The sequence below is a fragment of the Mustela nigripes genome, chromosome 9 (genome assembly GCF_022355385.1).
Source record: "Mustela nigripes isolate SB6536 chromosome 9, MUSNIG.SB6536, whole genome shotgun sequence".
Classification (NCBI taxonomy): domain Eukaryota; kingdom Metazoa; phylum Chordata; class Mammalia; order Carnivora; family Mustelidae; genus Mustela; species Mustela nigripes.
Window position 1 is genome coordinate 25,193,293 of NC_081565.1, and position 22,299 is coordinate 25,215,591.

At 48.3% G+C, this 22,299-nt stretch overlaps 1 protein-coding gene across 8 annotated transcripts in view; it reads right to left on the minus strand.

Annotated features, from left to right (window-relative positions):
• The window catches only part of ZNF462 (zinc finger protein 462), a 138,493-nt gene that overhangs the window by 69,397 nt on the left and 46,797 nt on the right, over nucleotides 1-22,299 (minus strand). For 5 of the 8 annotated variants that reach the window (XM_059411133.1, XM_059411130.1, XM_059411131.1 and 2 more), the window contains 5 exons: nucleotides 13,098-13,347; nucleotides 6,932-12,549; nucleotides 5,946-6,110; nucleotides 4,042-4,328; nucleotides 786-904 (listed from right to left, as the gene is read on the minus strand). In XM_059411133.1, coding sequence (XP_059267116.1) covers nucleotides 786-904; nucleotides 4,042-4,328; nucleotides 5,946-6,110; nucleotides 6,932-12,549; nucleotides 13,098-13,317 — 6,409 coding nt within the window. In that variant the 5' untranslated portion in view covers nucleotides 13,318-13,347. The remainder of the gene's footprint in view (nucleotides 1-785; nucleotides 905-4,041; nucleotides 4,329-5,945; nucleotides 6,111-6,931; nucleotides 12,550-13,097; nucleotides 13,348-22,299) is intronic. The other 3 variants (XM_059411137.1, XM_059411136.1, XM_059411134.1) reach the window with 3 other exon arrangements.

Sequence of the window (22,299 nt, forward strand, 5' to 3'; positions counted from 1 at the left end):
TTAGTTGGGAATTATCTTCAGTAGATGCTAACAGTTCATGCATTTCCATTAGAAAGGCCAGGTAGGAGCACCTGCGTGGCTCAGTCAGTTAAACCTTCGGCTAGGGTCATGATCCCAGGGTACTGGGTTCAAGCCCTGCATCAGGCTCCCTGCTCAGCAGGGGAGTCTGTTTCTCCCTCTCTCTTTGCCCCTTCCCCCTGCTCATGCTCTCTGTCTGTCTCTCTCTCAATTAAATAAATAAAATCATAAAAAAAAAAAAAAAAAGGCTAGGTAATTTAGAAATTCCTATAAGAAACCAACCAAACAAACAAAAACCAGGGGTGCCTGGGTGGCTCAGTTGTTAAGCATCTGCCTTCAGCTCAGGTCATGATCCCAGGGTCCTGGGATCAAGTCCTGCATTGGGCTCCCCGCTCAGCAGAAAGCCTGCTTCTGCCTCTCCCACTCTCCTTGCTTGTGTTCCCTCTCTCGCTGTGTCTCTTTCTGGCAAATACATAAATAAAATCTTTAAACAACAACAACAACAACAACAGTAACAAAGCCTGTTAGTAGCACATCTCAACTATGACTTGGGTGACATGGGCTTGGTCACCCTTGGCTTATTTTGGCTTCAGGTTATTCTATAATTTTTCTTTATGTTTCTTCATTAGATTAAAATAGAAATAAATAACCAACCAAGTCAAGAATAACTTCTTCTCATGTGCGGGATAAGGGACTTCGACTTTCCCTCAGGGAAGACCATAGGATTTCAAAACCAGAGGACTCCTGCATCAGGAAGGCCAACTCACCAGCGTGAGCCTTGAGTATATGTGTTTTCAGCCGGCTGTTATAGGAGGACTTGAAGGAGCAGAGTTTGCACCGGAATGGTTTATGGTGTCCGTGGTGGGTTTGCATATGGCGATCCAAGCTTGATGGAGAAGAAAAATAGAGAGAGAAACAGGACAGGATTAACAATTACATACATTTTTCTCCCTGCCCTTTTCCAGCAATCCCACTTCTAAGCTGCTCAAAGTCATTTTGCTCAACAATGGTGCTTACCCAAACCAAAAACAACAATGACAAAAATGACAAGAGTGGTCATGCCTACTTGAAAGGGAGGGGCTCAAGGAAAGAAGATATCAAGAGCCTTTTTGGATTGAGATACAGGGCAGTGCGAACATTTTCCCTTCCCGGGTGGTGAGGAATGCCTATCAACTAGTTCCTTAACTTATTCAAAAAAAAAAAAAAAAAAGAATTAGAGAAATTTTGCATTTAGAAAGGGCTTTCTTTTTAAATCTCAACTCTGCATTCACGGTGAACACTCAGGAGGGGAAGGGAAGTTCCAAGGTAGCTGAGCTCCTTGCAATGGGCTGTCACGTCTCCAACATCTTTGTAAATATGGAGGCAACTGGAAGGTAGGTTTCAAAGAAGTCTTGTGATCCAAAGGCCACTTATCCCTTCTGATAAACACTACCATGTTTGCTGTACCTCAGTCTTCCAGAGCAAGTTATAAAGAAGTTATTAAATTATGGTGAACCCCCGGTATTTCATAATAATTACTAGTCTAAAAAATAATAAATCCCCCAAACAAGGTGTGGGAAGGTGTTTTAATTTGTATCGGTACCCCAGAGAACTAGATTCCATTCTAAATGACTCATCTGGGAATGGTGTTGCTTACCATTTAAACAAACAATGTTCTGAGCTCCAAAGCTGCGTTTTCAATCACTTCCTGACATCTCCCTCTGGGTGTCCTTCAGCTTTCTTAAACTCAACCAGCCCTTAAACAAAACCATCAGTACCCCCCCCACCACCCCCACCACCTCCAAACAGCCACTCTTTCTCCTTTCCTTGCTTCTACAAAGGACACCACCATTCTCAGTCAACCAGATGGAACACCTGGGTGTCATCTGTCCTCTACTTTGTCTCTCATCCCTCATCCCCTATATTATAGTCAATTTTTCCAAATCATTAAGATCCTACTTCTTTCAACCATTCCCAAAGTTCCATTCTAACTTCTTGGATTACCTACTATTACTGCCTCCTAATTGGTTCCTCCCAACTTTTTTTTTTTGGTCAACTCAAGAGCATGAGCTATGGAGTGAGACCGCCTGGGTTCAAATCCCAGCTATTGCTTATAAACCGAATGGCCTGGGCAAGTTACATAAACCTCCTCACCTTTCTAATCCACAAAATGGAGACACAGTGGGACCGTACCTCACAGGGCTGACTTAAGAATAAAATGAGATAATACTTGAAGGCGCTTAGCGTACTGCCTGACACATAGTAGGTCTTAATAAATGTCAGCAATTATGATGACTCTACTCATTTCAGAGTCTTCCTTTTGCTGGTAATGTAAATTAAAGAGTCTTAATTCTGCATTCAAAGACTCCAAATATGGTCTCTACTCAAGTTTTACTCTATCCTCCCCTATTCTTTTACATACACCTTAAAGATTAGTCAGACTAGACTACCAGCCGGGCACCCACCAGCCTCATGCTCCATTCCACGGGCTTATGCTCTCATTCCTTCCACCATGTTGTACGCCCATTCCAAACTTTACAAGTCCTGTCTTAGACTTTTTTTTTTTTTTTAAGATTTTATTTATTTATTTGACAGACAGAAATCACAAGTAGGCAGAGAAGCAGGCAGAGAGAGCGGGGGAAGCAGATCCCTGCTGAGCAGGGAGTCTGATGCAGGGCTCTACCCCAGGACCCTGGGATCATGACCTGAGTGGAAGGCAGAGGCTTAACTCACTGAGCCACCCAGGTGCCCCCTGTCTTCCGACTTTAAGACCTGACTCAAATGCTCCCTACTCCATAAAACCTTCTCAATTCTTCCACAGTAGGTGTCACATTACCCTTCTCTGAAATTTCATAGCATTTTACTGATACATTTTTGAAAGATATGTGCCTTATTTTGCCTCATTTGTGTGCTTGCTTTATTTATAAGTCCCCTAGCCCCTAAACTCCCTTAGCTCCCTGACCATGGCCTCTTCATCTTTATATGCCCCTCAAATCCCACAAGTCCCCAGCACACTGCCTAGCACAGAGGGTATCCATTTATTCAGTAGGGATCTGCCGAGCCTCTACTGGGTGTCAGAAAGCAGGACAGATGCTGGGGAATACATACTTCTTAAACTGATGAAAACTACACAAGTTTTACGTCAGCGCACAGATCTGACAACAAAGATGAGACATTAGGCTCTGTAGAATTCAGGATCTGTAACCCATCCTACCCTCTGCACAAGCATTGCCTCCTTTCGGCTTTCAACAACTATCCAGCACTTTATCTTTTTAAGAAGCAACCAACCCAACATTTACTTTCAATCATCCTAAAGATAAACAGCATGTTAGTCTTCCAATCGGTCACCTCCATCCAAGATGGTGGCACACATTACTCATCGCGTATCCCTCTCAGACAGTTCAGAAAAGGCAATAAAAGGTGGTTTCTTTTTGGAACCATCCCCCTTCCCATCACCCCCAAATGCCAGTCACAATACTCCAAATCCATGACTCCAAAGCTGTGATGGGCCTCAGGCAGCTCCTCTGCCTCAACCTCCCTTTACTTCAAAAGCACCTGTTGGCATCAGGAACCTCCTTACTTTTCAAGGTCTTTTTAAGAAACATCTCAAGCAATGGTTCTTTGGTCACAACAGGGAATGAATAGTCCTAATTTTACCTCCACAGACCCTCAATTTCCTAAATGGAACTTTACATCCTCAAATGATGACGAGGTTCTGGATGAATGTTTGACGTCTAACACCAGTAAATTCCCCTACTTTCTAGTCTTTTGTAAATCAGAGCAAGGCCTCCAAAATAGCCACTTGTGAAAAAGACCTGTATTTGCCACGTCTAATGTTAAGTAATCTGGGGCTCTTAGCCCCATTTGACAGATGGGGTGACTAAGGCTCAAGGTAACCTAAGGAGCAAGTGAAAGCCCTCAGTGGGGCTCGTGGACGCCTCCACCCACCCCCCACCTCACTACCCCTAACCCCAGCTCCAGCTCAGCTGCCTCCCGCTAGGACACCTCCCTCCTCCCCACCTGCGGGCACGCAACAGCACTTACTTGTGCCTGAAAGCAGAAACAAAGGAGCAATACTGGCAGCTGTACTTGTCCTCGCGGGTAAACATGGCCAGGGCCAGATGGCTCCTCTCATGAGAACGCAGCCCCTGCATGGACATCAGGACTCTGTCACATTGACTACAATGGTATCCCCCCGGCCGGGTTTCATCCTCCAACATTCCATCAAGCAAGCAGTGTTCACCATCCACCCGGTCCACCAGGGTGCCACTGGCATCTTTGGCGACTTCCAATCCATCCAGGAACAAGTGGGAAGGGTCTTCGGCCTCCTGCTAAGAGAACCACACACACACACATGCCCCACCAACAAAATAAATATCCATCATCATCGTCTTCAGCACTCCTCCGCTCCCTTCATTCTCCCAAAGTCATCAGCATCTCCAGTTCAAGCTTCCTCCCCTGCCTCTCCAGCTCCCCCTAGAGGGAGGGCAAACCCGCCTGCCATGCAGCGGTGGTGATGTGAAGGCAACATGTCCCGGCACAGGCTGCCACTGCCTGAGAGAGAGAGGCTCTCCCACTGTGAAGACCATTCACTCACTTTGCTCCCATCTTAGAAAGAAAATTCCAACTGCCATCCCACCTGAACTCACACAAAGCAGGGTTAGGGTTATGGCTCAGAGAAAAGAAAGGAAGGAAGAGGAAAACACAGCAGAGAGGTTTGGGCATCTAGGAGCCAGCGTGGGCCATCCTCGAGAAATGAAGGAAAGGGAAGGACCCTGCCTTTTGCCACCCATGCTCCTCCCCACCCTGCGTACGGTGACTTAACCCACTGAATGGGAGGCTGCTGTATGATCGACTGAAAAACTTAAGGAGGAGCCTGAGTTTAAGACCCGTCTTTGGAGGTGACTCCTTGGGTTATACATGAAGAACTGCTCTGTCTCCCTCGAGTGACTCCAGGAAACAAGCCTGAGACACACTGTGGTGGCACGGAAGAGGCTGACTGCCGTGCCCCCAGGGGCCACTGTTCTGCTGGGAGCCAGAGGGGCTTCTGTCTTCAGCGAAGGAAAGCAGAGACTTTATGTCCATGTTATATGGGCAAAAACAGGACACCAGATGGAGAAAGGCCAATAACGAAAACATATTTACGTATCTAGAGAGAAATAGCCAAGCCCCGAACTAATTAACTTCTCTGCTCAAAAATCAGTGCTTAGCTATATCCTGGAAGGCAGGTCCCCGAAACTGTGGCTACTCTCAGGATTATCATGTCCAAAACAGGCAGCGTAATTGAAGTTGGGGCAGGGAGGGAAGACACTGGTCAGCGACATATGGGTAAAAAGAGGATAAAGGAGCCAAATTAGGGCAAGGGGTTCTTGGAGCCTACTGTGACTTGAAGGCCCATAGTTTTAGATTTCATGTGTCTCACGCTCCTCAGAGGACCCAGGGTAAGAAGTAAAAGATTCTCCTGGGCTCTCTAAACCGTCAGCAGGATGAGAACAGTAAGAAGTAAGGCAGTGGGAGGAGCAGAAGATGATGGGAACAGGACCCACTTGATTCCTCTCAAGAGCTCGGGCAACTTGGAAGAGCGTAACACCTAACGGCACTACATGCAGAACAGAAGGGCGACCCAAAGCCTCCTGTCCGGAGAGGCCCGGATCTTCCGTTTCCACCAAACTATCCGCGTGGAAGGGAACCAGATCGAAACGCGACCGGGTGGAGACACGAAAGATGAAGAGGGTCCAACCTGCAAAAAAATCAAAACAAGCCAGACCGATCCAAGCGCAGCTCAGGAATGCCCACATCCTGGGACGCCCTTTCCTGAGCTGCTTTGCGCAACGGTGGGGTGGGGGGTGGGGGGGGGGGGGCACAGTGGGGGGGGGGGGTTAATCAGTGACTCGAGCGGCTCACACACCTGACCGCTCATCCACACCTCCCCCCTCCCTGACTCTCACCTTCACGGCGGCGGACACGGCGGGGACGCTGCCATACTGGACGTGCTTCCGCAGGTGGTTGCAGATGGCTCGGAGCGTCGGGTGCACTTCCACACAGAATTTACACTTGTAGCCCACCACCTTCCTCTCCTTGATCTTTGGCACCTCTTCTAAGTGACCAAAAGGCTGGTAAAATACAGTGGTAGCCATCAGTACTCCGAGCCCTCCCTCGCACGCCGGCGTTTACGCTTGTCGCTTACTAGCGGACTTTATTTCAAAGTGGATTAGCAGGTTAGAAACCAAGGGAGAGATACGGCCGTGAGTTTACAGAACGAGGTCGTCAGAGCCGTGGCGCGCTGCCTGCCACGCCAAAGTCTCCGGAACCCACACATGTTACGACTTGTGAGGAGAGCAGAGTTCTGTGGAGAAGCGTCATGGTCACGGCCACCGTGTCGGGTGGTTTTCAAAGCAGTGTCAACCACGCAGGTGAAACGTTGCAAAGCTACGCCATTAGTGAACGTCTTGACCAGGGAAAAGAACCAACCAAAAAAAAAAAAAAAAAAAAAAAAAATTCCCCCAAACCGAAAACCAACCAATCAGACAAATCTACTCCTGGAGATGGCAGGTTCCTGTAGCAGACACTGCGGACCAGCACCACGGCTGACACCAAGAGACGGCCCACAGCTGCCTTAGAAAGAGAGCGAGCGGCGTCGTGTAACGGGGCCTCACGTAAGGCTACTTGGCGGAAGGAGATACAGAGAAACCACCCCGGCCCTCCCCCACGGGAGCCTTGGGAGAGTGGGAGGGAGGGGAGCGGGGCCGTGGAGAAGGGCGAGCCTAGGATGGGGGGCTAATCAAGCTCGAAACGTTTAATTGACTTATGGAGCTCTCTGGCAAAGCTAAGTCACTAGGAAGCCTGTAGCAGTTTGGCTGGCAACGAAGAAGTGCGTGTGGGCACCAGTGATGAGAGGCCTCCTGGGGGAAGGGAAATCAAAACATAGCCTTACCCTCTCTTGTTTGAAATCTGCAAAAGCACCATCTGCATATTTCTGCTTGCTCAAAAGCTGTTTCCTCCTCTCCTGACGTTTGGCACGCTTCTGGAATTCCTCATTGTGAACGTTCAAGTGTGAGGTCAGCTCCGCTGTGCTTTGCAGTTTGCTATCACAGTGCTTACACTGGTAGGCGGGGCTCTGCAGGCGGGGGCCGCCGCCCAGGATGACGAAGTCCCTCTTGAGGTCCCGGCTGTGGTGGTCGGTGTAGTGCATGCACAGCAGCTCGGCCGTGCTGAAGGACAGCTTGAAGCACCTGACGCAGCGGAACGGGAGCCACTCGGTCTCCGCAGCTTCACTTCCCTCCACCTCGGCCTTCTCGAAGCTGCCTCTCTCCTCCTCTTCCATCAGCACCGGCTTCTCATGCTCGTCCGCGTAGACGGCCGTGAAGTAGCCGCCCAGCTTGCTGGCGTGCTGCTTCTTCGGGAACACCCCCGGGTGGCGCTTCATGTAGTGGGACACGATGCCCTTCTTGCTGAAGGACTGGAAGGAGCACAGCGAGCACTTTTTCTTCTCCACGGCCCGCCGCAGCTCCTCGCTGAGTTGTGGGGAGTCGTCCTTGGGCGGGGACGGGATGATCACCTTGTTGGGCTTGTCGCTGATGGTCCGGGAGGCGGCCAGGCAGTGGGTATAGTAGGCGTCGATGTCGTGGCGCTTCTGGTAGTGGGCCGCCAGCCCCTTGCGGATGGGGTTGGTGTAGGCGCATAGGGCGCACTTGAAGAGGTTGTTCTTGCCCTCCGGCTGGGCGCGGACGTTGTTGTGCTTGATGCGGTAGTGCCTGGCGATGCCCTTCCTCGTGGAGCAGAAGTACTTGCAGAGCTGACACCGGAACACAGTGTGGGAGACCAGGTGCGAGGCGGAGAAGTGCGACGTGGACATGGGCTCCTCTCCCATGTCCTCCTCGGCAGCGGATACCTGGGAGGGGCTCACTTCTGTGGTCATCTCGGGCTCCAGGGAGACCGGCAGCTTCGGGGGCGACGGAGAAAAGACATCGAATTCGGGCTGATTGTGGTACTTCTCGTAGTGGATCTTGAGCTTCTCCAGGGTGCCGTGCGTGTAGGGACACAGTTTGCAACGGTAGGCGCCATAGCCTTGCTTGAAGATTCTGCTCGTCTCCTCCACGTCGTTCTGCGCTATGTCCGCGGACTGCTCCACATCGTGCACGAAGTCCTCGGCGGTCACCTTGATGGCCGGGTGGCGCTTCTGGTAGTGTGTCAGGACGCCATGGATGCGGGTGTTGATGTAGGGGCAGTGTCTGCATTTGTAGACAGCGCCGGGGTTGATGTCGATGTCCTGGGCAAAGTCGGCTGCCTTCACCTTCATGCCGGGGTGCTTCTTCCCGTAGTGGGTGAGCAGGCCATGCAGGTTGTTGTACTCAGACTGGCAAACTGTGCACTGGTACGGGGTGGACGAGATGGCCGGGTTGGCGGAGGCCAGCTGGATGCTCTTCTCTGGGGAGAGCCTCGCATCATCTGGGCACTCTGCATCCTGCTCGGGGAGTGGAGTGGGCAAGCTGTTCTCGCAATTCACGGGACCCACCAGCTCTTCGGCGGAGGGGGGTAGGGGATTCTCGATGGCATCTTTCTCCTTGATGATATCCAGCAGCACCGATTCATCACCATTCATGGCCCAGGGATGGAATGCCTGGTAGTGATTGGTGATGTCCCAGATGGACATGGCCTCAAAGACACAGTCTCTGCATCGGTAGGTTTTGGCTTCCGTGGGCAGCGCGAGGGAGGGAGGGGACGGGTCTGGCCCAGCCCAGAGTTTGGTAGCCATGTAAGTGTAGTCAACATAATGCTCTGGATGCCTCCTCTGGTAATGCAGGAGCAGACCATTGGGCTCTGTGTGTGAATAGATACACCACTCGCAGTGGTAGCCAGCTTCTATCAAGCCATCAAGGAACGCCCACCGCATGATGGACGTGACTGTGGCCTTCAAGGCAGGGTGATCTTTCTTGATATGCTTCCTCAGTGCATAGAAGTAGGGGGAGGTATACGAGCACTGCCTACACTTGAGCGCTCGAAGTTTCGCTTTGTCCCGCTCCGCGCTGGAGGGGGCCATGAGCACACAGCTGGCAGGCTTCTTCTGGTTCCGGTCACAGAGGCTTCGGATGGTGGCCGTGTGCTGCCGGATCACATCTGCATTGGCCTTGAAGTCTCGGTGCTTCTTCTGATAGTGAATGAGGACACCCTTGACTGTCCGGTTCCCGTAATCACAGTGCTGGCAAAAGAACATCTCGTTCTCCACAGGAGGGCCATCTCGCTCAGAGCTGCTGCGGTTCAGCTGTTGCATGGGGGCGGGTGGCCGAGGGGAGCCTTGAGGCCCCTCAGACCCCCTCATCATTGCAGCTGTGGGAGGAGCCTGTCTGATATATTTGGCAGTGACCTTTATTTCTGGGTGTCTTTTCTGGTAGTGGACAAGCACTCCCACAACTGACCGATTGCTGTACGAACAGTGTTTGCAGTAGTAAAGCTCAGTACTGAGGTCTGGTGGCGGGGGTTGTGGGGGGGGTGGGGAACCCATGTTGGACATTTTGGGAGACATTGGAGCACCCACCTCAAATGATAATTGAGAAAGGGCAGAGCCCCTGTCCACAGACACCATTCGCATGGTTTTCTGGATCCTAAAGTAGGAAGCCTTTTCTTCCGGGTGTTTCTTCTGATAATGAACCAAGACAGAATGCATGTTGGGGCTTGCAAATGAGCAAACGTCACAATCGTAAACAACAACAGTGTTAACTGAGGGGTCCTTCTGATTTTCACATTCTGGAGTATAGGTCTTTGAAGGAGTGTTTTTATTAAATGTAGCCGGCAGACCGCCACCGCGAGCCACGGGAGTGGAAGTTGCCATGCTTTTGGGGGCTGAATTCAGAATCTCCCTCAGCGTCTGGGATTCCGTATTCAGCCCTTCCTGCTGCTCCACGACATAGCTGGAAAATATCATCGCGTTGTTGATCTTGACCGTGGGATGCATTCTTTGGTAATGTGGCATCAGGCTTCGGACGTTCGGGCTCGTGTAGGAACAAAATCGACAGCGGTAGATCAGGTCCGAATGGTCGAAGTTGAGTACATTCATGGCTTCTGGGTGGTGTTCACCGTAATGCTGCTGCAGGTCTTCAAAGTTGGTGTAGTCAATGTAGCATTCCAGGCACCTGTACACGGCACTGTGGTCGTTGGGGTCCAAGATGTACCGAAAGCTGAACTTGATATAAGGGTGCATCCGTTGGTAGTGGGTGCTGACGCTCCGGGCCGATTTGTTGTTAAAGTCACAGTGTTTGCAATAATAAAGCCGTCCAGAGTCACCAAAGTCTGTGTTCTCGTTATTGTGCTCTGTCCCATAGATGGGAGTCTGGGTGTTCAGCAGAGCAGTACTGGAAACCTGGTGGTCTTTCATGTTCGCCGAGGAGCCATAGTAATCCTCTTCGTCTTCGGAAAGGGTGAGCTCAATTTCCGCCCCATTGGTGGCATTGTAGTCGTGGGCGACGCTTCTGAAGCTGGGCTCCTTTTGGGGCTCGCCGGCGTCTCTCGCCCAGATCTGCTGGGCCGAGAAGGATGTGGACACCTCCATGACCGGCTCTGTGGGCTCTTCCTCCCTGTCCAACTCAACCTCTATCTCCACTTCATTGTCTTCCTCTTCCTCCTCGTCGTCCTCCACGTTGATCACCGCGTCCTCCTGCTGCTTTGTCTGGTTGATTTTGCTCTGGAGGTTGCTTGCGATCTCGTCGATCCTCGTTCTCTTCTTCACGGGCGACAGATCGAGGGGAAAGTCGTTGGCGAGCTTCCTAGAGGCCTTAGCTACAAAATTGTTCTTGGAGGACAACCCAAGAATTGAGGTCTGACTTTTCTTCACAGTGTTGCTGGAAGAGGGGTGGCTGTCTGTCTCGCTCTCCAACGGCAGGCTTGAGGGCTGCCCCTCGAATTTTGGCAAGTTGTCGCAGAACGAGTGCTTGTGCTGCTGATGGACCCGTAGCCCTTTCAGAGTCGTGGTGGAGTAATTACACATGGTGCATTTGTAAGGGTGCAGGGGTGGGCCTGGCACGGGCGGCTGGGGCGGCTGCACCGGCGGGGGCTGGGGCTGCGGCTGGGCTGGCACCTGGTGGGGCGGCTGTAGCTGCGGTGGCTGCGGCTGGGACGGCGGTGGGGGTGGCGGTGGCGGCGGGGGCGGTGGCTGTTGCTGCTGCAGGGGATCCAACAGGACCCCCGGCTTTCTGCCATTGATGCTCGAGCTCTCATAAGACACAACACCTTCGTTCAGGGAAGCAGAAAGGCTCTCGCTCTGGGAATTCACAGCATCCCAATCTGACGTTGTACCCGTGTGACACTGCTTGTGAGCCCCAAGCTTCAACGAGCTCTTGCAAGTAAATGGACATTCGTCACATTTGTAGACAGCGGTCTTTCCGGACAAATGGATGTTTTCTATGTGACGGGAGATGCTACGTCGATGCATAGTGAGGAAGGGACAGAAGGGGCACTGGAACCTATTCATGAACCTTCTAAACGGAATCCCCTTGGTCTCCAGCAACTTGTTGCCGTCCGAGCTCATCAGCTGCTCTGCAGATATGCCTGACGTCTGGTGATCCATGGCATTCAAGCCGTTCTCGCTATCTAGCTCGTTCAACTCTTCATCAGAACTGGAGTCATTCAGCATGCTGTTGGTTTCCAGGTCAGCAGAGGAATTGGTCATGTCAGCCATGCCATAACGCGATCTCTCCGCCAAGTTAACGAGGCCAGAGTTGTGAGGGGACTTCGGCTTCATCTGAGGGTAAGACACGGATGGAAACTTGGAAGCAGACGAAGAATTGGGTCTCATGATGGAGTTACTGATGGAGCCCCGGAAGTTGGAGACGTTGGCGCTGGGCATCTCCCGGCTTGCAGCATTCATGGACAGATAGGTGGAGTTGGAAGTGGGGCTGGGGGCGCTTTTGTTCTGCACATCGGGGACGTTAGTCCCTTCTTGCTGCTGGCGGAGGCTGGAAAGGATCTTGACCATGCTGCGATGCTTCTTCATCATGTGGTCACACCAGCGCTCCCGGCGGGGGGTCTGGTAGCTGCACCACTCACAGCAAAAGTTGCCTCGAGACTTGGTCAAAGGCTTGACCATGGACTCTAAGATGCTGCGCTCCACGACCTCTGCTGGCAGTTCCTTGCAGGGGTCCTGCAGGGACATGGGTGGGACCACAGGGTCTGGTATTGGAGCAGGGGCAGGGAGGGGAGCAGTGGTCTCCTTCAAATTGTTTTTGTGATACATCTTCTGGTGCTTAATTATTCTCGCCCTCCTCGGTGACTTATATGTGCAAAACTGGCAAGAGAAGACCTTTCCAAATCCCTCATGCATCATGATATTATAATTTAAGGATCCTGGAACAGGGGGGCCCGCCGAACTCCCTTCAGCTTGAGCTCCGTGGACCTTCCTTGTGTGTTCGATGAGGAGATTTTTTGACCTGAAGTAGCGTACGCAGAACTTGCATTGAAAAAACTTGTTTGTTGGTTTGGGATTAGGGGCAATATGCTGACCGTAATATCCTGGACTGTGGCCATAGTAGCTTCCGGTCCCCAATGCAGTTGCATTTTGACCTAAAAAGAAAGCATGAGGTAAGTGAGAACAGAAAAGCAAACAAAAGAGAATTAAGAAATTTCATCATGCAAATCAATTTTTCTTTTCAACTGTTCTTCATTAATAAACATCGCATTCGAAAGTCCTAATAACATCTCCAGATGAGGCCCTGAAGAGTATTAATGAAGCATTAATGAACACACACATAGCGCTTCTCACAGATGAAAATGCAGCGTTCAGCTTTAGAGACGATACTCACCTCATCCCCACTAACGTGCCCTAGGGCTATAAAAAGATGCATTTCCCATACTGCGACATTAATCCCAGAATTCTGCAAGGTACTATCCTGTTCTCCAAATTGAAAGGAAACTAAGAGACATAAAGGAAGCTGAAAGGACAATAACATAGGACACTCAAGTAGAGAAACGTGACGCCCTAATTGCAAAGACGGCTCGCAGAGAGCAAGAACTCTGAAGAAGCCACATGTGCCAAAACCCATGGCTACAGGCTAAAACTAGAGGGGCGCCATGAAACAGATCAGATACGCCCAGAATCAGCAAAGATTTACCTGATAAATCCTCTGCGATCGCAAATTCGTCCTTTATCGAAGAATACTCCACCTCTGTCTGATTACTGGCATTCATGGACCCGGATCGTGGCTCATTAGCATTGTCTTCAGCAACGTCAGTTGGCTGCAGAAATGCTGTGTGGACATCCTGGATGTGTGCCTTGAGATCTTCGTAGGATGGGGCTCGGAAGTCACAGCCATCACACTGTAGCACCTCCATGATCTGGGCCTACCTTCTCACATTAGGAACCTGTGACAGAATTCAGAATACAGTGTCTGAAGAACTGTACTAGCTGAATATCCCAAGTCGATGGGACTACAAGTCCATTAACAGAAACATTTCTAGTATCAGCAGATCTTTCACTGAACTTTGCCAGTTGGAATGTCCACCAAAGAAATGCAACCAGACATAACAGGGATAGCGTCCTTGAGATCCAAATATCAAAAAAGTGTAGGGGGGGGCCCAGATAAACATTTTCCACTTTGATATAAATACGTCTTCAAATGCCATTGGTCAAGGAAACCCTTAACAGTCAAGAGTTTTAGTAGTTTCTGAATTTCTTGACTGATTTCAAATTTCTTGTCAAGTCAATATTGACTTTGATTCTGGCTTGGACCCCCTTTTTTGGGAACTAGAACCTTCTCAGAAGTAAAGAGGATGTCTGTACAGAAAAAAGGACAAATTTCAATCTTCATTAGCTGTTCTAATATTAGAACATTGATGTTTCATCCCCAAATGGTGAAACAGTATTGAATTTTGGGTGGTGGTAGAGAGAGCTTTTATTCTACCTTTTGTTATTCTAATACCTTAACTGATACTGGGGTATGCCTCTTTCCCCCTTTCCCCAGTTTAGTTGTGTGTGCGCATGCACATGTGTGTATGCGTTTCATAATCTAAATGGTTATTTTGCTGTCTACTATCTACCAATTACAACCTAACAGCTTCTCCAACTAACTAGGTCAAAAATTGTTTTTTCTCATGAGATTCTCCATCCACCAACTTCAGATGACAATCCAGTTTCTAGTTTAGAGTTGTACCTTGAAGCCTCGGTTTATATCAAGGTAACAAACAGTTTTGAAGAGGGGCTTCTAAGCTGAAACTCCTTTCCTATGTCTCTCCTTGACAAATGTGCAGTGTGTACTTGCCCACAAAAAGCTGCAAACCTGGGGCAGAATAAAGCAAAACTTGCCCAGCTACCTTCACTCTGTCTTCGCTGGGTGACAGAGAGACACAGATAGCTTCCTACTGACTCAACAGAGAGGCTCACCATTAAGCAATTAAAAATGTATTAGAAGGTGTAGTCTGTCCCATCGTAATACATATCTTGAGCTGAGATACCCGGTTATTATCTTAATCAGTGAGTTACTTCATGGAGCTCACGGCAAACTCTACTGAGTCACTGCAATCTAGAACCCCAGATGTCCAAGAACTAAAGCCTTCGCCAGATATTCCTAGACTTCTACTGTACTGCAACTTTCGCTACTTTTAGGGCAAAAGGTAAATTGTTTCTGCAGGAGGAACAAAGTCCAGCGATGTGTCAAATGTAGAGAAAGGAGCCATTGCGGGCGGATTTTCTATGAAAGAATGCTCCTGCTGATAGCCTGCTAAAATAACTTCTGGCAAGTCCAGCTCTGGACAGACTGAGCTTGCAGAGTGAGACACAGATATTTACCTCCTCTTCTTTCACCCAGCAATCTATCCTTTTTCAATAAACACTGAACGGTGCACCAGAGTCTTTTCAGCTAAGTCTCAACATTCGAGATACACAAGCTTTTATGCCTAAGCGCCAACCCAAATTGTGTGGAAGAGGTTGCTATCAGCTCTGGATCAAATTACAGCCGTCACTGAGGCCCCACCCCACTTCTCCTTTCGCACAGTCCATTAGACCTGAAAACAAATTTTTCCATGGTGCAGACGACTCCTGCATTTAGAACACTTCACAGAAAAAAGCAGACCATCCAGTGTGCACTCCCCATCCCCCAAGCCTAGCCCTTTCATCTCAGCCAAACAAGCCACAGCTCTGCTGAATGTGTTTATCACACTTTCAAGAGATATGAGCTCCTGCGTCACCGAAGCTCTAAGACTCACTAAGCTGCCCTAGTCCTCTGAGCTTCAGGAGCGGCCATTTTAGCTCGGAGCTTCTCTTCCGTGCACAACATGGCTTCTCTGGGATTCTGCTAGGCTGACAATCAGAAATGAGCAGTAGAAGAACAGGCTGGGCTCCTCCTATGCTCTTCTGCTCCCAACAAAGAATGAACTGTTTGCACTGCTTTCGGAAAAGCAGCACCTTTCTCCTCCTCAAATGTCATTCACCAAGATCTCCGAAGGTTCTTTTATCCCATGATTGATAAGCTTGTTCGTTAGTCCCAGCAGAGCTGACTGGTGATGGCAGGACGATCCTGGACCAGACTCTGTTCTACAGCAGGATTTGGGGGTGGGCTGGGGGGGACCTCCAGAATGCCTTGGCTTCTTGGGAGTCGTCCTTCCACACACAGAAGACATACCATCCGACTCTGCTTGCCAGATTCCAAAGTCTAATGACCTTTGTTAATCACCAGCCAGTCTGTCTGCATCAGCAGACCCTGCCAACAGACACACCCTTCAACACAAAGGCTGTAGCTATTCCTTTTAAAAGAGGTTCTCTGAAAGCTCCATTGTGTAGCCCGAGAGGAAAACAAAATCTCTTCCCTTCAAAACTTCAAGCCTTTAGAAATAACGCAACAAAAGGCTTTCTGCTGTGTGTCTTTTGGAAATTTTGAGCCCGGTTTGCACAACATCAACAAAAATGATGGTTCTGCACAAGGAAAGCAGGGCACCTTCAGCACTAAGTCATCCACCCAGACATGAAATTCATCTCGCTGTGCGGTTCTCTAATATCTTGGTGTCTTCGGAAGCTGTTATCAAGGATTCTAACTTCACTGGATGCAAACACAAACCAACAGTCTCCTTGTTCTGCTACAAAGGAGATTAAAGGGTCATGAGATCAGGGGGGAAAAAAAAAACCCACTGATTTGGAAAAAGAAGAGATGATGAAAGTGATTTCCTAATGGGTTCTAGCTTTAATGTTGTTGCAGTCTCTACCTCAAAAATAGCTCAGAGCCTTAGAAGAGGTTAATCTCCAGGCTGCTGAGAACCAGCGTCAGGTACAGCTGAACGGCCTTCAATTTGATGTCTGCACCAAGCCCCGAGAGGAGGACGGAGCCTCCTTTGAAAGCCATTTTGCCTTTGTGTACACATTTGTCCTGAAGACGCTGACAGAAGAAGAAAACGGAAATTTCCAGCATGGCCTAAACAATCAAAGAAACAGAAACCCAATGTGTTTATGAGACTGAGGATGCACACACGTGCACGGAGTGAGAGCGGGAGGAGAAGAAAGGAATGGGGGAGGACGGGAGACAAAGAAAGCCGGACCCGAGGAGGACCCATCCATCAACCAGAGTATGTTTTCACAGCAGATGGTAATCCTCTGAGAAACCCACAACCAGGAAAAAGAGGAGAAACGCGCTCTGCTGCTTCTCTGACTGCTTCATCCGCCCAGAAAGAGCAGCAACCCTCAAAGACTCAGCTAGACACTGACGTGCTCCAAAATGATGATTTAAAGCTAAAAGCCTTGACCTCCTATCTACTTTACTTCATTTAAAAATACTGTCATAATGAGATTAGCAATACCCCCCTCCCCACCACTGACCCAATCAGCAAAATCAAAAGCAGAAGAGGAAGCTTCAAACTAACTAAAAAGAAATGCTATTTCAGAAGGTCATGGGCTAAGTCTACAAATCAAACAAGCACCCCCATCTCCTACTCCCCCCCCCCACCCCGGGCAGTATTCCCAGGCCCCTCAAGGTCAAATAGGCATCGAGGACTGGACTCTAAACACCACCCACGAAGGGACCTGCTCTGTGAGTATGGATTCTTCTCTAATACTCCAACGCCGAACGTGATCAGTCCTCCTGACACACATGAAACCCCCAGAGCATTCGAATTATTCACTGCTCTTCAGTATCATTTATTCCCCATTGCTGGTGTGTTCCATTTCCATTTCTAGCTTGGGGATTTCCAAAGGTGGGGGTCTGGATGAGAAATCCTAACTCCAATTCTCCACATCTGACACACTCTTGAAGACATAGTTAAAGAGAACCCAGAGAGATCTCATTCAAGATCGGGAATGTACACGTGTGAATGGGGAAAGGGGGATGATGGGCACAGGCTGCTCCCTCGTCTACACCAGCTGCACCCCCACGTTTCTGTGACCAGGATCCCCGGGAGCCATCATGGCTCGGTGAAGGTGAAAGAAGGCGATCCACAGCTTCACGCCCCGTTCTTCTTCCATTCATGGCCCAGATGTACCTGGAGAGGGGGAGGCACTCTGGATGGTTCACGGTGTTCTTACCACCAGGCCACCATCAGCCCTCTCGCCCAGGGCAGCTTGGCGAACGCTGTTCCCCAGACTTGTATAAACATGGTCTTCAAGTCAAAGTCCCAACGGTCTCCAGGAAGTGCCCGAATTAAAACACACAGACCTTGCCTGGATCGAACCTGTTCTCGGCCTGAAGGCCGCAGACCAGAAATAAAGTGGTGAGGCGCCACGGCCACAGGGATTCAGCAGCAACTAATTATAACCTTCAAAGCCTTGGAGAAATAGAACCAGAAACACCATAAGGTGCTTTTCCTCTGTCCACTCTAGAAACCTAGTTTCATTTATCAGGCACTGAGCTCCCCAGTTCTCCTGAATCACAATTCTAAGAAAAGGTTTTAGTTAGCACCTGTTGTTTGTGCTTTTCTTACTTTCCAGTGAATGGAAAAACCAATTATCCAAGGACTGGCAGTGGAATGCATCAACTCTGGAATAGTTCAGCTAGAAAAACAGAAGCATCAGGAACCTGAAGATCAGCCTACAAATATATTTGGAGATTGGAAACAGCTGACAGGATGAGGTCAAAGAGCTGGGGGAGGGGGGTGTTAGGTGGTTAACATTTCTAATGGTAAGCCCTGGCACTGCCATGGTTTGTTTGGGAGGAAGGATTTCCATGCTGAGGATGAAAAATGGGGGGAAACCACTAACTCATCCACTGGTGGACGTGAGCTGCTACTCTGACAACAAGGGGTGTTCTGTATCAGTACTTATCACTTGCCCTTGTCACGGTCAAAACAGGACTTCTAGTAACTTAAAAATCATTTAAAGCATCTTTCCAAGCCCGACTGCACGGAGAAGAAACTGAGGTGAAACTTCCTTACAACACCAGTAGAAGGATCAAGGTGACAGGCAAATGCAAACAAAGACTTTTCTCTCTCTCTCTGCATATGCAATAATTAATTGGACTGATTTGCTTTGACCTCAGATATGAGCATGTGCACTCCAAATTGGACAGGGACTCTATCAGAGCACAATCAGCCCCTTCCAAGTAAGTACCCATGATTTATGTATTCCTCCCATGTTTAGTTAAAAACAAAACAAAACAACAACAACAACAAAAAAAAAAACAAAAAAAAACCACACAAAACAACCTAGTAATAAAATAAGCCAGCAAAATAGACCAACAAAGAACTCTTGACAACAAGCTACCTCCATCGATCCGGCTCCACTACAGATCCCGGCTTGCCATGTGGTGTCTTCAAATGTCCTATCAAATGTTTATACTGTTTGCTACATGATCTAAGCAGTTCTGTGTACTCTTGGCAATTCACCACACTAATGAAAGGTTTAACATATCAGGGAGGATAAATAATTAAGGAATTCAGAAGGGAGACACAGCTGTTCTTCAAAACCAAATTTTCAGAAGAGAAAGGATTAATTTGCAATCACATATGTAACCCCCAATATGAGACTGAATTTAAATACTGAGCAGAGAAATACCAGGAGACCCCCAAGTCCTGCCAATGCACGTTGCCTCTGTTCTATGTGGTCAGACTGTGGACCATCTGTGGACCTTGCACGGCAGCACAAGTCTGGAGCAGGCAAGCTGCCGATGAAGAACCCACTCGCTTTCTGGCCAGCGATGGTCCTTTTCAGGTTATCTCTTGTTTTAGCTTTGTTCTGCATCAAGTTTTCAAGGGTTACAGGGCACGTTGAGTACTATTTCATAACAGGTGCCTTTGGGATCATCATTAAAATGAGATGAGCATCCAGGGATGTAATCTAAGTGACTAAAAAAACGGTCAGATATGTAAATAAGGAGCAATTCTGGCTGAGTGACCTGTTATGAAAGCAGGTAGTGAGTGTCTAACACAGAAAGAGATAGTACATACCTTCTGGAGAATTCATGCATTCCTTTGCAATGATATAAGGCTAATTGAGGCCAACAGGCCAATCGGCAGCCTGCCAGCTCTCCTGTCCTTAGAAAAGGAAGCGTGTGATTTGAACAAGGAGATAAAAGAGGAGAGAAGGGACTAGAAAAGAAAGGGAGGAAGCAGGGTAGTATCTCAGCAGCTTTAGACTTCATTGTCTGGAAAGGGGAACCTGCAGTTCGCCAGATAAGTCTAATTCTGAGAAGTGTCCTGACAATATTCTCCTTGAGAAACAAAACAAACCAAGAGGCCTCGTTTCAGTAAAATGCTCAAAACGCAACTGTGACACATGAGATCCCAGCTCATCTACTTCTTTCAAATGACGGAAAGCCACTCTTGGTGCTGAATGAATTCTCTGAAATGTCATGGGCCCATCAGGAAGTTCCTTGGAAACTTTTGAGGCCATTCTCGCCCTAGCACTGAGAACAAGAGATAACTGATTTCTCTCCTGGAGGGCCAATCCGCACCCAAACAGCGGAGACAGAAAATCACGGTGTTCCTTTAGAAACTCTTCAGAATGCTGGCTGGGTTTCTACAGACACTTTTCATGCTACAAGAACTCTCATTATAAAAATTGTAAAATTAAAGGGAAGTTGCAGTGATGCTGCTGGGTCTTCATTACAGAACTGATTGAGACGCAGAGTAAGCAGAAGTTGAGGTGAAACTCATCCTTCCCACCATGAAAGACCAACCCGGGCACCAAGTGGTACCTCCTCAGTGGGTCTGAAAGCCTGACCGGCCCCTGGCATTGGTCATGTAGGTCTTCCTGGCCGTTAACAGCTCCCGGCGCTGGCCTGGCCAACCACACAAAGTCTAAATTCCACAGTTTCAGTGAATGGATCCAGAAACCATTTTAACAATTTACCTTCTTCTCTATTACCACTCCGAGAAAAACGCAACAAAACAAAACAAAAAATGATATATGGCTGTTGCCTTGTGGAGAGGATAAGGAAGTTTTGCTAGAGGAACTCTTTTGTTTAAGGGAAAAGCCCACGAAAATCCCAATCTAATCTGTCAGACACTTGCACGTTGCCTTTTGTACATGGTTCGCTCAGAAGTTCAGATAAGTCACTTTCTTTAGACCAGAATCATTCCAAGTTTGCCTGTATCAGTGGCACACAAGGGCCGGATTCAAATGCTGCAATGACCTCTCCAGCCTCATTCTTACATCTGACGAAACTGACCACACAAGCCTGGCACCTCAGTCTATCTTTCTCTAAACCCTGGTTCCTGATCTAACTACCCCATCAGGACGAAAGCCCTTAGCAGACTCCTTTCTAGAAAGCTAAACAATGGCTGGGCTTGTGTGGATCATGAACACTTTGAGATCCTTTTGCTCCAGGAGACTGTGGGCTGTCTTTTGTTTGTTTGTTTTTCTTTTCTCCTCTGCCCTCCACCTATAGCAGAAATGATCAGAGGCTGTCCTTCCTCCTCATTAAATTAACCAACTGGCCCATTCCTATCCATTGGTTGTTCTGACAAATTAACAGAATCTTATAATAGGAAAAACACATTATGTGTTTATGTATTAGAACTGACAAATACCCAAGAATTAGGAATTAAAAAAAAAAAAAATGACAGGCAAGGAATTTCTTTTCTCTTGCAATCTCCAATCTACTTTCAGCAAGTAAATTCACTCCTAAAAATCATTGCACCCCAAGAACTTCAAAGCAGAAAGTTAAGACATTCGTTTGCCAACCCAAGATTAGAATTTATCACCATGTGAAAACACTAGAATGCTCCAGTACTCCGACAAGCCCCCCATTCTGTAAACCCCTAATGGTAAGTCTCATTTTTGCTCAATTTAGTTTTCTTCAGCTTATTCACTGTTACGTTGATAGGAAGGAAGATAATGATACAGAGATGCCATGCCTATCCAGCAAGTAAAAGAATGTTTCTAGCAGGTGTGACGACTCTGCCCATCACCTTCACCTTGACCAAGTCTTTCAAAGCCTTTATTGGGTCATTTTGCAAAATGAAAAAATTAGATTATGATATTCAACCTTTTTAGAAAAAAAAGGAATGTTTTACAAGTTTTCCTTTTCATTTCTAAAAGACTTTTTTTTTTTTCTGGCTTAATTTACTCCTTTCCTTTTATTATTATTCAGAGACAAATAAATGTGTAGTTTTATATGGCTGACACCTCATCAGTGAAGTCTGGACTCAAAGGTTCTAACCTCTAAGAGGCATTCCCTGACAACTTCTCCTAACACTTTCCCACCCCCTTGACCCTCATGAAATCGAGCCCCCTCTCCACAACCCTGACCACACTCGCTTTCTCTCTACCACTTTCCACTGCTTTATTTCCTTCACTGTTGATAAGATGCCCGTTTGCAGTCTGTCTTCCTCTAAAACATAAGCACCCTGAGAGCAAGTCCATGCCTGTCTACTCACACTGGTATCTTCAGCACTGGGGACAGTCACACAGTGGGTTCAGCAAATGTGTTGAATGAACGAATGAATGAGTCAAAGCCTCTGAAGATTCCAATCAAAGATGAAAAGAGTGGTCATGAGATTGGATTCTTCTACTAAAACTATGGTTAGTACAGAGCAGTGGTGGTCCCAACCAGGAGGACTTCTGCCTACCTGCCCTTCCCAGCTGCACCACCACTACCACCACCAACAAAACCTCAGGCTAGGGATATTTGGGAGTTTCTGAAGACATCTTTTTGGTTGAAAGACATCATAACCAGAGACTACGGTGCTACTGGCATCTAATGGGTAGAGGCCGAAGATGTGGCTGAATATTCCACAAAGCACCAGGCTGTCCCCCCCAACAAAGAATGATCTGGTCCAAAATGTCAATGGCACAGAGGTTGGAAACCTTTTCACAAGTAGTCTATCTGGGGGTTATTTTCAGTCTCTAGATAACCCACTTGCCTTATAGTCCTTGCATTGGGGTCCTGGCAAGGGGAA